At 39.9% G+C, this 17,521-nt stretch overlaps 1 protein-coding gene across 7 annotated transcripts; it reads left to right on the forward strand.

Moving 5' to 3' along the window:
* The first annotated feature begins 1,691 nt into the window (after positions 1 to 1,691).
* rsrp1 (arginine/serine-rich protein 1) lies at positions 1,692 to 12,229 on the forward strand. Of its 7 annotated transcripts, XR_015752149.1 has the most exons (8): positions 1,692 to 1,792; positions 3,591 to 3,643; positions 5,572 to 6,417; positions 7,364 to 7,524; positions 9,579 to 9,669; positions 10,534 to 10,964; positions 11,113 to 11,208; positions 11,676 to 11,716. XR_015752149.1 is itself a non-coding variant. In XM_043717650.2 (6 exons), the coding sequence occupies exons 1-6, from the start codon at positions 1,719 to 1,721 to the stop codon at positions 11,817 to 11,819; spliced, it is 1,374 nt and encodes a 457-aa protein (XP_043573585.2). In that variant the 5' UTR covers positions 1,693 to 1,718; the 3' UTR covers positions 11,820 to 12,229. The 7 variants fall into 7 exon arrangements, 2 of the variants coding, with proteins under 2 accessions (XP_087832955.1, XP_043573585.2); XR_006315678.2 differs by lacking the exon at positions 10,534 to 10,964 and having other exon boundaries at positions 11,676 to 11,814; XR_015752148.1 differs by having other exon boundaries at positions 10,534 to 11,208; positions 11,676 to 11,730.
* Positions 12,230 to 17,521: the final 5,292 nt, after the last annotated feature.

The following is a 17,521-nucleotide window of genomic DNA, read 5'->3' on the forward strand; positions in this document are numbered from 1 at the left end:
GCGCTTTACGAGGTGTCCGGGCTGAGGGAGAGGAGAGTGGCACCTGGCAAGGACAGGGACACTTCTGCCAGTCCACTCAAACCTGAGCAGCTTCACAGAAAAACACCCATGGGACACACTGAAATAGCTCGGATACTGGTTCTGAAGATATTACACTCGAAACGCCAACTATTGTTTTTTCTTGATCTCCCTGCACAGGCCAGCTGGTTAGCCCCAGCATTCCCTGTTCTTAATTATATGGGACATAATTGTTATTAAAAATATTTCAAAACTTTATTCATAGAAAATACATACATAGTCACGAATGCAGTTCGGTTCTGTACAATAGCATGTGAAGGAAACAAATAAAATTGAGTTTGACCCTATCCAAACAAACCAAGGACATCTCTTATATATGCTGAAAATGTGTTGCTGGAAAAGCGCAGCAGGTCAGGCAGCATCCAGGGAACAGGAGAATCGACGGCTTATGCCCGAAACGTCGATTCTCCTGTTCCCTGGATGCTGCCTGACCTGCTGCGCTTTTCCAGCAACACATTTTCAGCTCTGATCTCCAGCAACTGCAGACCCCACTTTCTCCTCATCTCTTATATATGCAAAACTACTTACATGCATTTGAAATACTAGGGAACATACTGATGAGCAACATAACAATGGCTTATTTTTATGCAGGTTCATTGCCACATGAGATAGAGTTGGACTTCATTGTTTAGACACATAAAAATTAAAGACACACGAAAACACGTTCCTAATTAAAGGTCAGAGAATGAAAATCCATGTAGGAGACTTTGATTTTATGATTGTGCATTGTAGTGACTATTTACCTCAGTAGTCCTTTACAGGGCAAGGTGGTTGTGCAATCATGTAATGGTAATGCTTGCTTCTTATCTATCATTTATCTATTTTTATATTATCTATTGCAAACGTAGCTTTTCGTGATTGTTTGTATTTGTCACCACAGTAAAGAAGCAGTATTGTTTACTGCTGTGTATTGCGTCAACCAAACAAATGCTGATTCTGCTGAAGAGGACGGGTTTTGTTGTGTGGGGGCCGTGGGGGCAAGTCAGTGACTACTGATGACAATGAAATCGACAGTTAGCAGGAGTAGATGAGAATTTGGAATTCTAAATACCATCAGACCAGTCTTTATTTTGTTCACAGCAGGCTCGTGGGGCCGAATCGGCTTCTGCTCCTATTTTGTGTGCACTTTTATTTAAAATAGGGGGTTAATAAACTAAAACATCACGCCCCAGAGTGTAAAATTCAAATAAAGTTTTTTAAAATGCGAATGGTGTAATGACATGTATTTCAAATGAAAGAAGCTTTGAGACGGGTTTCAAGCAGTATTTACAGCTAAAGCATTAACATTATCTTCAAATTCCTTCTAGAATTTTCTGTGTATTTGTTTGTTTCAGACTTGCAGCATGTGCAGCATTTTACAGACGCCTGCGTCTTCTTGTTGATTGACAGCGCATGTGACCAATGAGGCGTCGAGTCGCCGGCAACTGCGCGGGCCACATCGTGACTGACAGCTCCATAAACCAATAGAAAGAGAGGTCCTACCAGCACCCACCGTTCTATAGGCTAATATCGCAGGCAGTTTCCAAACAAACGAATAGAGACGGCGATCACGGAGCGATAGCCAATGAAAAAGGGAGGTGGAGGCGGGATCAAATAGGTTATAAAAAGGGCGAGCTCAGTGCGATTGCCGCAGTGACAAGATGGTGGTGGTTATTGATGGTCACGTTTGTGGTAGTCCAACCGCATCTAAGGTTCAAACCGCCCATTATACTCGGTGAGTCTTTTTCAGTATATGAAGGAGGCGCGCTATTAAAAAATGTTCTTCCATTGAAAATTTCTTGAGAGGGGTATGGATGATGTAATTCCGTGAAACGGTTTAAACTTTCGGCCTAGGGTCTGACGCAGTTTTGACCAACTGGCGAAATGAGGGGGGAATGAGATGGTTTGAGTTGGGATCGAGATTTTGTTGGCTCGGGTTGTCGAGGTCTGTGATAGATGTAGAGCATCGTTTAGGTTGCCGTAGCAAGTAAGGTGCTATTTGGGGGAGTGGGGCCACAGCTAATGGGTTGGGCTGTGGGGAAGAGGAGAATGGAATGGAGTGGGGTCAAAGTCAATGGGTTGGGCTGTAGTGGGGGGGAGAATGGAATGGAATGGGGTCAAAGTCAATGGGTTGGGCTGTAGTGGGGGGAGAATGGAACGGAATGGGGTCAAAGTCAATGGGTTGGGCTGTAGTGGGGGGAGAATGGAACGGAATGGGGTCAAAGTCAATGGGTTGGGCTGTAGTGGGGGGAGAATGGAACGGAATGGGGTCAAAGTCAATGGGTTGGGCTGTAGTGGGGGGAGAATGGAACGGAATGGGGTCAAAGTCAATGGGTTGGGCTGTAGTGGGGGGGAGAATGGAACGGAGTGGGGTCAAAGTCAATGGGTTGGGCTGTAGTGGGGGGGGAAGAATGGAGTGGGGTCAAAGTCAATGAGTTGGGCTGTGGGAGTTGAATAGAGTGGGGTCAAAGTCAACGGTCTACATTAGTGGTGCTGGAAAAGCACAGCCGGTCAGGCAGCATCCGAGGTGCAGGAAAATCGATGTTTCGGGCAAAAGCCCTTCATCAGTCAATGGGCTGGGGAGGGGGTGAATGGAGTGGGGTCAAAGTTAATGGTTTGGGCTGTGGGGGCAAGCTGAGTGGGGTCAATGTGCATTTTTCGAAGTGTACTCTTAAAACAATTGTGGAAGCTTTAAGTGCTTGTTTGTTTCCTGTTTTACGGTGTCATAATCAGGTTTAACCTGTTGTTTCTATTGTTAAAACTAAAGTTGTCAACATGAACCATTTTCATTGTTTTAATTTTCTGTGAAATGAGAAGCTGGATTTCTGCATAACGGTGTTTACACTGGTGAAAGCCAAGCCCTGCTGACTCATTGTAGATTAGCTCTGTCCTCTGGCCAATTGAAATCCTTAAGCAGTGGGGAATTTTCTAGAAAGTGACTCACTTGGGTGGTGATGTAGCTAAGTGACATAGGCACTTGTCTTTCGCTTTAGGTTTAAAGATAATCACTAACTTATCAAATGAATGGAATGAAAAGGCTCCAGTGTAATAGCATCTTGCATTGTATGATGTAAAGCATTGCAATATGCTTCACCAAAGTAATCTTACAATTTTAAAAAAATCAATCGGATAGTGCGGGTGATAACATTAATTAATGCGAAGCTTAGATGGTTAAAGGTATCAGTCAAAGGAAGGGCAGGAAACCTATATTGTCAGGCAGTTGGAGTAGTCGAGCGATGTATGGCATGAGACTGGCTTTTGCCCGAAACGTTGATTTTCCTGCTCAGATGCTGCCTGACTTGTGCTTTTCCAGCGCCACTCTAATCGTGATGCTAATTTAAATAACTCGAGTTAAGACTTTGATTGTTCTGGGAGCAGTGGAGACACTTGTCATGTAAGCAGTTTCAGGGGTAATGCAATTTAAAATGAGGTGAAGTTTCTGGAAGGATTTTGGATTTACTGTTTAAAAATCATGTTCTAGTATTATAATTCCAAACCAAGCTTTGTCTATAATATGTATTTTTTTGTTACAGGCTAAATTCCTCTAATCTTTCCTGGGAAACTCTGGAAGAGAAATCCAGCTATGGTAAGTTTTAGTTGTAGTTGAAAATCAGTGAGTCCAGCATTCCATAATGCCCAAGAGAAACTGTTTAGAGTTAGGGAATAATTTTTGTACTAAACAATCAGTATTCATTTGAGTGAAGGCATTGTTAATGTAATGGCAAGGATTCATTCAGTGTGAATTTATTTTTCCTCTTAGGTTAATGTTGGAACTGGAGTGAGGTATTTGAGAGCTTACCATTATTTAGCACTGTTAATGGATAATAGAAATAAAACTGTTTCATAACTCAGGTTTTTGTGCTGTTGATTTGTGTATGCATTCCAAAAAAATGCAGTCCCAAAATGTCTCTTTCCAATTGTGTACCAGAGGCTAATGCTGACTGAAGGGGTTGTTTAGTTCAGCTGGATAGATGGTTGGTTTGCGATACATAGTACTGTCAACAGCATGGGTTCAATTTGCCCACCTTGTGTTTACTGTGAATTGCACACTCCAATCCCTCCCTTGCCTGAAGTATGGTGATCCTTGGGTTAAATTCATCACCAGTCATCCCTCCTTAATGAAAGGGAGCAGTCTGTGGTCTGGTAAGACTATGGCAACTCGCATTAACGTTTAGTGCTGACTGATTATAAATCCGATCAGTTCTAGTGCATGGAGCACAAATGTCTGGTGGCATCAATATATAGAGAAATGCAACATTGCTGTAGCACCAAAATATGCAGTACCTGTTAAAAGCATTTCTCTGCTTTAAAATTAATGGCAAAAGAATACTTCAAAAATGGGACAGTGGCACAGTGGTTAGCACTGCTGATTCACACTGCCAGAGACCTGGGTTCAAATCCCGCCTTGGGCAACTGTGTGGAGTTTGCACATTCTCCCAGTGTCTGCGTGGGTTTCCTCCCGCAGTCTAAAGGTGTGCAGGTTAGGTGAATTGGCCATGTTAAATTGCCCATAGTGTTAGGTGAAGGGGTAAATGTAGGGAAATGGGTCTGGGTGGGTTGCTCTTCAGAGGGTTGGTGTGGACTTGTTGGGCTGAAGGGCCTGTTTCCACACTAAGTAATCTAATCTATAACTCTGGTCATTGTCTCCAGGTGATTTGAGTTATTGAAAACAGGGTGGAAAAGCATTGCACTTCATTTTTAAATGATCACCTGTTGAAACTGACCCATTAGATCATTTTGAAAGATGAAACTGAAGCTGAAAATAGTTTTCCACACTGAGTTTAAAATTTGAAATTTCTGTAAATATTGTACGGAAGGTTAACTTACAAACTTGGAAGAAAAATGCTGTAGTTTCTAGTCGACTTGCAACATAAAAAACTTCTGATCCTTTCAGAAGCTGTATATGATGTGTTGGGCAGGGCACGGCAGTGATTTTTGGGGGTGGGTTTGGCAGGGCACGGCAGTGGTTTTTTTGGCTAATGATGCATGACTTGTTCTGTTGAATGAAGGGGAAATGTGATAGCTCTCAATGGAGCAACACAAATCAAAGGGAGATTTATTGGCGATGTTCCAAAGTTTAGGTTTTGCTCACTTAAGAAAATGTTTCCTGTCGCAGGTAGGTTAGTAATTGGAGACAGAATTATGATCTGGTTACCCTACCTGACAGGTGGGAGTAGATTTAATGGAAAATTTCAGCATATAATTGGAAATATGCAGCCCTTAAAATTGAAGGGAAAAAGGTGCATAGCTGTGGAGAAAGGGCATAGAATTGATTTAATAATGCCTTTAAAGCAGATTGGCGTAGTTGTGTACTAAATAAGTACCTATGCTTCATAATTGTCAGATGCTAGTGATTAATACGAGACCCATAAATGTAATCTTTATAAAATAATGGAAAGTAGCAACATGAAATTGATTTGTTGCACCATCTACTAGATTTGGTTCTTGTGTAATGGTGTTCAGTATGATTAACAGAAGATTTGACTTCATTCTAATGTTTGTTGATCCATATAGGTAAACCACATTTACAGCAAGTGTGTGATAATGTTCTGAAATCAAATGCAAAAGTGGTGCAGGTGATGGAGAAAGACATTGAAATGGATTGTGAAACAGGTGGGTGCCATGTACAAGAACAGAAGACTGAAAGTATATTTGCTGCTGTGCATGAATTGAGACTTAATTCTCCTTGTCAAGGAACTGACAAGAATCAGAGAATGTCGCGTTCCAGAACACTTGCTATCAAACGATCTAAAGATTCCCGATCGAGTTCAGCATCCTCTTCAGGCAGTTCCCGATCTGGTTCGATGTCGTCTTCGGGCAGCTCCCGGTCAAGTTCTGCATGTTCTACAGGCAGCTCCCGGTCAAGTTCAATGTCATCGTCAGGTCGTTCCCGGTCAATATCAGTATCATCTTCGAGAAGCTCCTGTTCAAGTTCAGCATCATCAGCAAGCTCCCGATCAAGTTCATTGTCACCTTCAGAGAGGTATGGTTCAAGTTCGGATAATGTCTCTTTCTCTTCGAGAGGCAGATACGTATCACGCCAAAGGAGCTATAGAAGATCAAGGCGAAGCTGTTCAAGGTCCCGGTCTAGAAGCCGGTCACTGTCTTGTTACCGAAGATCCAGATGTCGAATGTCTTACCGGTCACCCCAAAGATACAGGTATAGATCCAGATGTTCCAGATCATACCAAAGACAAAGGTCCAGCTTGAGGTACAGAAGGTCCAGGTCCAGATCATGGTCTCGGTCCCCGTCCAGATTTCGGAGAGGTTACTACGGCTTTGCTTACAGAACACAACCACGATCCCACCAAAGGAGTCGAAGCAGATCAAGGGACAGATCTTTCTGCTTAACGCAAAAAGGTAGTAGATTTTTTGAATAGGAGTAAAACCTTTGCAGTTTTTTTCAAAATGGGGATATAGGTTCAGCTGCAATGTGCATTTTGTTAATGCAAATCTGCTGTAACACGATTGGCAAATTGGGTACACGGTTTCTAAAATGTGAACCTTTAAACTTGTGCTGACTGTAATGTGATTATATTGCCAACAGTTTGTGCTGTCTCTAAAGCACGATTTTTCTGTAATTCAGATTTGTGCAAGAACACAGCCAGAGTGCTATTGAGGAACTGTCTGTTTTATAATCTGGTCACTATCCCTGTTAAAAAGTGGGTCTTTTAAAGTATTGATAAATTGCTGTTTTATCCATCAAGTTACAAACTAGTCTGTTTGAACAAAATCCTGGGAAACTAGAGCAATTTGTAAATCTCTTGATGCGCAAAACTAAGTTTGCAGCTTGCTATTGAAGTTAAATAGCATTAGATTGCCCCATCAGCTAATGGCAATGGATGTTGGGACAGTATACTTTTGGTGAATTTATAAATGTTGCAATGTGTCCATTATAAAACAAGCAATTTACGATTATTTTCTAAACAACATTACATAATGGTTTAATCCGCCTTTCAGAATCTGGGAGAGATGTCACTTGGTCATGTGATATCTTTAATAAAAGACCACAGCCAGTTGTTTTTAAGTTTTAGGTGATTATTCAGTATTGTACTTAGAGTTCTGACTGCTCACTGTGCACTGTTATGCAAACACAAAAATGTTTTACCTATTCAGTGCTACATCATGAGACCAACAGACTGCAATGATATTCATGGATACCACCACAAATATTTTAATTTCATTTTCAGTTATTTTAAATTGTACCTTGTGATTTAGTACTGTTATTGCCTGTCAGCACTTCAAGCTTTTGACACCTTTATTAAATGTAGGAAGAATTGCAGCCTAAAGTGTTTTTTTGTTTCAGATAAACAGAAGTTACTTGAAATTGCAAAGGCAAATGCTGATAAATTATTGGGAAAGGGTAACATCTGGTTGCCTTCTAACTTGAGGCCTGCCAATCCTCTCTCTGAGAGACTTTTTGAAGTGAAAAGTAACAGCGATGCAGTAAAAGCAGTAACCAGAAAGGTGAGTGATAAACTATTTGTTTAATAAATTGATTTAGCTGCATGCCATTGTCAAAACAAGTGCTTTCTATATTGATATTTGAGCACTTGCTCACTTGTACAATGTATTGTATGATCTTTCTTAAAGTGGCTGTTGTCAATTTACCCAAGTTTTGACATTCTTGCCGATTGTTGCTACTGCAGCAAGATGGAATAAACTTGGTGGGTTTAATCCTTTTCAACTCAACCATTTTTACAATGGTTTAATATCCAAATTATGCTTGATAAGTAGATCAGTTTTATTCACACAACGAATTGCAGCATGTAACTATTCTTAAAAACTAGTGGAAATTGTACCATGCTGCCTTATACTCTAAGGGAAAGAGACAATTTACACTTGTATTGTGTTTTTTGTGACCTCAGGTTTCCCCAATGTTTTTTATAGCTGATTAGTACTTTGTGTACTTTTTGTTGTAATGTACAGTAATCGTTAAACTCAGTAGCTTGTCAACATGTCATTCAAACGCTTCCCATATATAAAAACTAAAGTTGGTTTGTGTGACTTGATTTATTTCTGTTTTATAGAAGCCTTGAAATGGACTGCACTTCTTGAAGATATGAGGTGGTATCTTTGTATCTGCGTGTGTGCAGTGTTTGGGGGCAGCTAGGCCAATATAATATAAAGGACAATTGCCTTTCAAATATTCTATATAAATGAAACTGGGGCATTGTCACCGCAAAAAAAGTTAAGTGGGAAGGATGCTTAGGGTTTTTGTGTAATGTTAATACATTAGTTTTTTATGACATTTCCTGGGACTAAGGGGTGAGCCATTTGGCTCTCTTCCTGGGGAATCCTACAATTAGCTGACTGCCCACTATTAATATGTGGAAGGATAAACCAATGTGTATGAACTTTTACTGCTGCTGCTCCTGTTTTTTGTTTGTTGGGTCAAGGAGCTCCGTGATCTGTCAAGCCAGAAGTATGGTCAAATGGGGCAACTAAGGAAAATGTGGTAAGCTAGGTCTCTGTTGTGCCACGCAAGTCAAGGTAGCACAGTATGTTGGTTCTTTAATATATTGTATTGTCCCTTTATGAAAGGAGATTTATCCTGATGTATTAGTGTTCTGACATCTGATACTTAGTCTAAAATCTTGATGATGATATCAACAGATGCATCATTTCTTCATGTCCCATATTTTCAGAATCATTGTTTAGCAATATGGTCAAGAATTTTTAATGGAAATATAACTACATAGAACATAAAGCACAGAAATGGTGATTCTCCCCTAATAGACTGGGTGTTCACATTTCATGAAGTCATCTCCAGTTCTATTTACCTCTCGTCTGCCATTCAGCATTGTTTTCCTTTTTCTCATGTATTAATCTAGTTTATTTTTGGAATCTGTTTGAGCTGACAACTTGTAATAAATTCCACATTCTAGAATTCTTTCTATTTAATTGAATACATTCTTTCACAAGCAAAACCATGCTCCTAACTGTCCAATCCTATCATTGTTTTCAAAATCTTTTGTAAAGTCAATTTTCTTTTAAGAAAATCTTAAATCTCCCATCTTGTGCCATTTTTGAATACATCTTTTATTCTCCAATTTGTGTCCCTTTATTGCATAGGATCTAAGCAGTACACCATATTATCCCTCATGTGGCATCATTGGCTCCTATATAAGTTTAACTTCATTACTTTCAATTGCGTACCTCTAGAAATTGATCTCAATGGTTTATTAGCATTTGAATTGCTTTACTGATCTGGAGGGCTGCTTTTGATTTGGTCACCTGTATTTCTAGCTCTTTAGACCTCCTGCTATTCAATTTTTTAATTTCCAAGGTGTTTTTGTTTTGTTTGCCACTTAATTGTGCAATTTACAATTCTTCTGATATATCCATATGGTATTTAGCTTTTTCCTCTTATACCCTCCAGTTTGGAATTAGCCAAAATTTCAATAGTTTCTCAAGTACATTCAGTTATGAATAAAAATGGACCCATCCTTTGTGGAGGATCACTTTTTTGTGCTGTAATCTGAATAATAGTTTTCTCTTACTCTGTTTTCTATTTTTAGCCAATTTTGTATTCATCCACCAGTTTATTTCATGATTCCACCTGCTCCCTGGCCTTTGTTACAAGCCTAACTGAGTGGTATCTTATAAAAGGTATTTTGATTACCGGGAAATGTAAAAATGTCTGATTGCTTTCCTAAGTACTTGTAATAGAATCTCAAGTTTTGAGCATTCCATACATATAGCAAATCAATAAACCCAGTTTAATTTTAACTAGATTTGCAAATGGATACACAAATTTAGTTATGAATTAATGTCAGTGGTTCAAGTCACCCAAGTGACCTCAAATACCAGAATGGTCCCCTGTAGATTTTGTTTCAAAATGTTGGCTGCTTTGTAGCTGTGTTCAAAAGAAGCCTGGACAGTCTATTATTTAAATGGACTACGATTGCCTGTTTCCTTATTCTGAGCAGGTCTGTGCCCATAGTATGCACTGGTCTGGCCATTTAATTTTATCATGTAATAGGCTGTAAGTGGACAAGTTGAGTTGTCAGTGTACTTTCTTGGTTGAGATGTAGTGAGGAGGGAACTTCATTTTCAATGTATCCTTGTTTCACTTGACCTTGGAGTGCTTGATCTGATACTGGGTCCAAAAGCATTTGGTGCCCACTCCGTAGAGGAATCCAAAACAGTGTGACTGCAAAGCGCTTTATGCTGTAATTCTGTACCCTACAGAATCTACTTCACAAACTATTCCCTATGGTCTAGGTCAGAGTGGAAAACACTAAATTTTCCAAATCTGGATAATGATTGTGCTTATCAGTTTCTACGTGCTGTCAGCGTTTCAAGTTGATCAATATTATACTTTTGACTCACTTTGTAATGTGAGAAATCATACTGCAAATTCACTTCCTCCTGCGGCTTGACTAGATGCTGCTTTTGGAATCAGTATTGATCATGCTTTACAGCTTTGCTCTAGGATTTTCTTGTCCTCATAACTTATTCACTGTGTTCCAGGAAATTTTGAATATCAGATCTTTGCCGAAGAAGAGGCCAACAGTTTTTTTGAAGATAAGTTTATTGGCTAATATAGCCTAGAAAATATACCTTGTCAACAGCTGCATTTGTAGTGATTAATGTGTTACTGAAAATGCTCAGAAGCATTTTGAGCTCTGAAGTTGACATTGTCATTGAAATAACCGACATTGGGAATTCACATTGACCGGAGATATCGATTATATTGCAGTAGTTGATACCCATTCAGCTTGATCAATGGTCAGATATTTTGGAATTTATCACTCCAAATCTCACTCTTGTATCCTTGGGTCAGCATGATAAAATCAGGTTTGATGTGTTTTAAACTGTTAATTGTTTTGGTGAAAATTTACAGAATTAGTGTCAAGCCAGAAGGAACAGTAACAACTTTACTACAAATTCTGCCACATCAGGTAGAAGTGCCACTTATTACTCAGTGTTGGGTCTGTCCAACCAGTGCTAAAAATGCTTCATTTATAAGGGACTGTCTAATGTGGGTCGCAATATATTACTTTGGTCACTTTTAAGAGTAACCTGTGGATATTCTGTATTTTTGTGTAGGACTACAAAAAAGAAGCTGAAGGTGAACCACTTCAGAAATTAACCAGTCCCCCTGCAAAGAATGAAACAAACCACTGGATAGCTTTCAGTGTTAAAGTAAGAAAGAGCATAAAATGTTTATTGCATTATTTCCTCCTTGACTATCCTTTAAATTGATTATAAATTCTTGCTTGGAGAAATGTATGGATGTGAAGTTTACAGCACCTTGCTAAGCCTAGTCTGTAGCTGTTTTTCCTGCTTTGATGTGACAATGTGCTATCATCTTTGTTTACCAATTTTTTTATTGGTTTCCATTGTGAAGTTCTTTTATGTATTAGTATATTGTGCCGATACGGCAGTTTTGTATCAACATTAGTTGAGGTGGCTTCAAACTTGTGCTGTGCTTGTTACTGTGACATAATATATTGATGAAATAGCAAGCTATAATCCATTCAGGTAACACTTAACCTGAAATAATGGCATACTTAAATTATTATTCAATCTATACCTATAATGCTAAACTAAATCTTTGCAGTTCTGGTTGCTTTTGGCAGCTACTAAAAATCTATTTATTCCTTTTGCAGAATACTGTGGCAAAACCATTGAGTCAAAAAACAGCAAACACTTCTAGAGACTCTCCTGAACAGAAGCCGAAAGGAAGCCCGTATGGACAGTGGGTACTGGTTCATAATGGCCACAAGAACACTGATAAAACAAAGACTTGTTGAACACCTTTTGAAATGTTTTAAAATATATATTTTTGTACATAAGACTAATTATCCTGAAGACCCTGGTAGAACTGTTTTGCTGAGCAGAATATTGTGATAGCACTCCACTTAATTTGTGAATCATGTACCATTTAGCTTAATCCCAAGTGTTCTAGCTTTTGTAAAAGTTAACAACTGGAATAACCGTGTGGATCAGTATGTTGAGTGGACAGATGTTTAGACTTTGATAGTTATGCCAAATGAAATACCATATTTCTGAAATAAATTGCTGTTTTGCAGGTAAGATACTGGCGATTTTATCCAAGATTTCAGGTGGGACTTCATTTTGTTTTTCCACAGAAATACTTCCATTTGTTTTGTCGATATTCACTGTTTTGCAAAATTCAATAAAGGTAATTTGTGAATTTAAATTGTTCTTGTATGTTTTCTTTTCAATAAAATATTTATGTATATACTGTTATAGTTCACAGGGAGACCTTTTATAGATATTTAAAGAAACTTTAGGATGGTGGGCAAATACCCACCACAGAAGCAAAGAATATTGATAGATCAATTATGCAAGTGATTTTTTTGTTTGAATTATTGGGGTTTCACAGCTGAATTTCCCAAGACTGAGTGATTAAATGCAGTGAATATAACACTTGGATAACATCAAATAATATACAGCTCCCAGTATTGAATTTCATTTAACAATACTTTATTAATTTAACCTGGTGCAGTGTTTTGTAGAGGAATAAGACTTTTCTGGGCCTGTAGATTGTAAATGATCAAAAATGGTCTTTAGTAGAGTATGCTCATGTGGGAGTTCAGGCAGACTTTACAGATTAATGAGAATTATATCTGCAATAAATGCTGTTGATTGAATCCTAAAGGATCGAATGGATTGGTTGGAGAGACAGTTAGAGGCAATGAGGAATTTACAAGAGCAAGGGTGGCAGTTATAGGAAGGGGATACAGTCCCATGAGTTAATTCCAGGAAAGGTAAGAGGCAGGCAGTTAATGCAGTAGTTTCCTGTGGCTATCCCTATTTCAAACAAGTATGCTGTTCTGGAAAATGTAAGGGGTGATGGATTCTCAGGGGGTCATAGCACAAACAGCCAAGTTTCTGGTATTGAGACTGGCTCTAATGCAATGAGGGGTAGGTCTAGTTCCAAGAGATCAATTGCTAGGGGACTCTCCAGTCTGAAGTACAGACAGATGTTTCTGTAGCCAGCAGTGAAAAATCATCAGAATGGTGTTGCTTCCCTAATGCCAGGATCAAGGATGTCTGAGGGTGCAGAATGTTCTCAAAGGAGAGGGGACAGCAGGAGGTCATGGTACACTGGAGCCAACCACCTAGGAAGGGGAAAGGTTGAGATTCTGAAGGGAGATTAGAGTTGAGTAGGAATTTAAAAAGGAGGTCTTCTAGTAGTAATAACTGGATTACTCCAAGTGCTACAAGCTAGTGAGGGTAGGAATAGGAGGAAAGAGCAGATGTATGGCTGAGAAGCTGGTGTATGGGAGAAGGATTCACATTTTTGGATCATTAGAATCTCTTTGGGTAGAAGTGACCTGTACAAGAAGGACGGATTACACCTGAATTGGTAGGGGGCTAATATACTGGCAGGGAGATTTGCTAGAGCTGCTCAGGATTTAAACTAGTAAGGTAGGGGGAGAAACCCAGGCAGATAGTGAGGAAAGAGACCAATCTCAGACTGGCACAGTTGAGAACAGAAGTGAGTCAAACAGGCAGGGACAAAGCAGAGAACAAGGTAGGACTGATAATTAAACTGCATTTATTTCCATGGAAGGGGCTAACAGCGAAGGCAGATGAACTGTGGTTAGGAACATGAGACTGGGATATCACAGCAATTATGGAAACATGGCTCAGGAATGGACAAGACTGGCAGCTTAATGTTCCAGAATACAAATGCTACAGGAAGGACAAAGGGAGGCAAGGGATAAGGGATAGCATTACAGCTGTACTGAGGGAGGATTATCCCAGAAATAAATCCAGGCAAGCTATTTGGGTGGAACTCAGAAATAAGAAAGGGATGGTCATATTATTGGGATTGTATTATAGACCCCCTAATAGTCGGCGGGGGGGGGGAAGAAAGAGAGGAATTGAGAATTTTGTAAGGAGATCTGTTATCTCAAGAAGAATAGGGTGTTATGGTGGGGGATTTTAACTGTCCAAACATCAAGTGGGATTGCCATAGTGTTAAGGATTTAGATGGAGAGGAATTGGTGTACAAGAAAATTTACTGATTCAGTATGTGGATCTACCTACTAGAGAAGGTGCAAAACTTGACCTATTGTTGGGGGAAATGAGGCAGGGCAGGTGACTGAGGTGTTGGGGAGCACTTTGGGGCCAGCGCCCATAATTCCATTAGTTTTAAAATGGAAAAGGATAGACCAGATCTAAAAGTTAAAGTTCTAAATTGGAGGAAGGCCAATTTTGACAGTACTAGGCAAGAACTTTTGAAAGCTGATTGGGGGCAGATGTTTGCAGCTAAAGGGATGGCTGGAAAATGGGAAGCCTTCAGAAATGAGATGTGTCCAGAGAAAGTATATTCCTGTTGGAGTGAAAGGAAAGGCTGGTAGATGTAGAGAATGCTGGATGACTAAAGAAATTAGGGTTTGGTTAAGAAAAAAGAAGCACATGTCAGATATAGACAATAGTTCAAGTGAATCCTTAGGAGTATAAAGGAAGTAGGAGTATACTTGAGAGGGAAATCAGGGCAAAAAGGGATGTGAGATAGCTTTGGCAAATAGGTTAAGGAGAATCCAAAAGGTTAACTAGGGAGAGAATACAGCCCCTCAAAGATCAAGGTGGCCTTTTGTGTGGAGCTGCAGGAGATGGGGGAGATAATAAATGACTATTTTGCATCCGTATCTACTGTGGGACAGGACATGGAAGATATAGACTGTAGGGAAATAGATGGTGACATATTGAAAAAAATCCATATTAGAGGAAGTTTTGGATGTCTTGAAATGCATAAAGGTGGATAAATCCCCAGGACCTGATCAGGTGTACCCTAGAACTCTGGGAAGCTAGGCAAGTGATTGCTGGGCCTCTTGCTGAGATATTTGTATCATAGTCACAGTTGAGGTGCTAGAAGACTGGAGGTTGGCTAAGTGGTGCCTCTGTTTTAAGAAAGGTGCTAAGGACAAGCCAGGGAACTATAGACCAGTGAGCCTGATGTTTGTGGTGGAAAAGTTGGGAGTCCTGAGGGACAGGATGTACATGTATTTGGAAAGGCAAGGACTGATTCGGGATAGTCAACATAGCTTTGTGCGTGGGAAATCATGTCTCCCAAACTTGATTGAATTTTTTTGAGGAAGTAACAAAGGATTGATGAGGGCAGAGTGATAGATGTGATCTATATGGATGTCAGTAAGGTGTTTGACAAGGTTCCCCATGGGAGACTATATTCGGTGAGATCTAACCTTGATAACCAGAGAACTAGCCATTTCGGTACAGTGGTAGTGGATTGTTTTTCCGCCTGTGGGGTGTACCGCAAGGGTCGGTGACCAGTGGAGTGTACCGCAAGGGTTGGTGCTGGGTCCTCCATTTATATAAATGATTTGGATGTGAGCATAAGAGGTATTGTTAATCGGTTTTCAGATGACACCAAAATTAGAGCTGTAGTGGAGAGCGAAGGTTACCTCAGATCACAATGGGATTGTGATCAGATGGGCTGAGTGGCAGATGGAGTTTAATTCTGATAAATGCAAGGTGCTGCATTTTGGAAAGCAAATCTTAACAGGACTCATACACTTAATGGTATGGTCTGCGGGAGTGTTGCTAAACAGAGACCTTGGAGTGCACGTTCATAGCTCCTTGAAAGTGGAGTTGCAGGTAGAAAGGATAGTGAAGGCGTTTGGTATGCTTTCTTTTATTCGTCAGTATTTAGTGCAAGAGTTGGAAGGTCATGTGTCTGTACAGGACATTGGTAGGCCACTTTTGGAATATTGCGTGCAGTTCTGGTCTCCTTCCTATCAGAAAGATGTTGTGAAACTTGTAAATCTTTTCTGAACTTGTCCAAGGATGTTGCCGAGGATTTGAGCTAGAGGGAGAAGTTGAATAAGCTGGGGCTGTTTTCCCTGGAGCATCAGAGGCAGAGCAGTGAGCTTGTAGAGGTTTACAAAATTGAGGGGCATGGATAGGATAAATAGACAGTCTTTTCCCTGGGGTGGGGGAGTCCAGAAGTAGAGGACACAGGTTTAGGGTGAGAGGGGAAAGATATAAAAGACCTGAGAGGCAACTTTTTCATGCATAGTGCTGTATGTGTATAGAATGAGCTGCCAGAGGAAGTGGTGGAGGCTGGTATGATTGCAACATTTAAAAGGCATCTAGATGGGTATATGAATAGAAAGGGTTTGGAGGGATATGGGTCAGGTGCTGGCAGGTGGGACTAGATTAGGTCAGGATAGCTGGTCGGCACCTATGACTGTCTAACACTGCCTGCCTCTCACTTTTCTAGATTTTATTTCAAATTTGAGTTTTGTATTTTTTGGTGGTAACAAAGATGATTTGTAGTCATCTAGTTTTGCATATCAGCAATTGAAAGGAAAATGAAATGCTATGGAGTAAGTTTAAGTTATCAATTTGCACTTTAAAGCGACAGCACTCTGCCTTATTTGGTGTCCATATCACTAGCAGTATTTAGTGCTGTAGGTCTCATGGAGACATTGTCCTTTGGTATGGTGGGCAGATAGTCACAAAATAGAAGCAAAACTGTTGATAATTCTGTTATAGGGAATGTTCTTTAGAATGAGGGTGTTGCAGTGAACTTGCTCATTGGTTCATGAGTAGATGCAGGTAAACTGCTGGTCATGTGATCTGGTGAATAGCAGAGGGTGAACACAAGGTAGTTTTACAATCATAGTAGCATAAACAGCATTTTGTCCTACTCATTCATCTCCCGAGCAACCTATTGCTAGATTGGTGTAAGAATGTTGTTGTCGTCGTCATCGTCGATCTCCAACTGGGTTAATTCATGTGGACAGGCAGGTGTTGGACTGGGGTGGAAGTTTCAAAATCGCACACCAGGATATTGTCCAACAGGTTTCTTTAGAAGCACTAGCTTTTGGAGTGCTGTTCCTTCAGATAGCTGTGTCAAAACATAGCAAAACTTTCAAAATCGTTGGCACTAAAGATGTTAAAGCTAGATGATAGATGATTGTGGCTTTCTACCTGAGAAATACATACTGCAAGAGATACTCATAAATTCCCAGGAAATCATGCTATCCATCCACGTCCACAGCTTCTAATAAGGTACTGGAATCAGAATCTGACTATTGGTGCAATACTTCTCAAGATTTAGTCAATTTTTTCTGTATGTACATTCACAATTTGCAATGTCCAACCTGATTCATTTTGATACTCGACTTTTAAATGTATTTGTGTATTGCATAAATTGAGTCAAAGATAAGTGATGTTTCCCAGAGATTTCCAGGTTTTTTTAATATAAAAAATACCTGGGCTCTTTGAGTAGAAAGCGCAATTGCATTCTGTAAAAGTATTGCAAATGACAAATAATAGGATCCAGAATACAGGAATATAAACCTTTGCAACAGTCCAATAGATTGGGTGTTCTCAGCCTTGTCTGGATGAGAGGGACTGCTAGATGGATGGGCAAACTAACCCTCTGCACGCTACAAGAAATCATTCAAATGGCGGAGCGATGTGGAAAGTAGGTGATTGTCAACCCTCCTTA

The sequence above is a fragment of the Chiloscyllium plagiosum genome, unplaced genomic scaffold, assembly GCF_037043375.1.
Source record: "Chiloscyllium plagiosum isolate Xiang-an unplaced genomic scaffold, Cpla_swu_hap1 HiC_scaffold_30, whole genome shotgun sequence".
Taxonomy (NCBI): Eukaryota; Metazoa; Chordata; class Chondrichthyes; order Orectolobiformes; family Hemiscylliidae; genus Chiloscyllium; species Chiloscyllium plagiosum.

Excerpts from the sequence above, each read along its gene's own strand:
- rsrp1 (XM_043717650.2), top strand. The coding sequence starts at position 1,719 with ATGGTGGTGGTTATTGATGGTCACGTTTGTGGTAGTCCAACCGCATCT. Across the intron at positions 6,418-7,363 it reads TTTCTGCTTAACGCAAAAAG|ATAAACAGAAGTTACTTGAA; the intron begins GTAGTAGATTTT and ends TTTTTGTTTCAG. Across the intron at positions 7,525-11,112 it reads TAAAAGCAGTAACCAGAAAG|GACTACAAAAAAGAAGCTGA; the intron begins GTGAGTGATAAA and ends ATTTTTGTGTAG.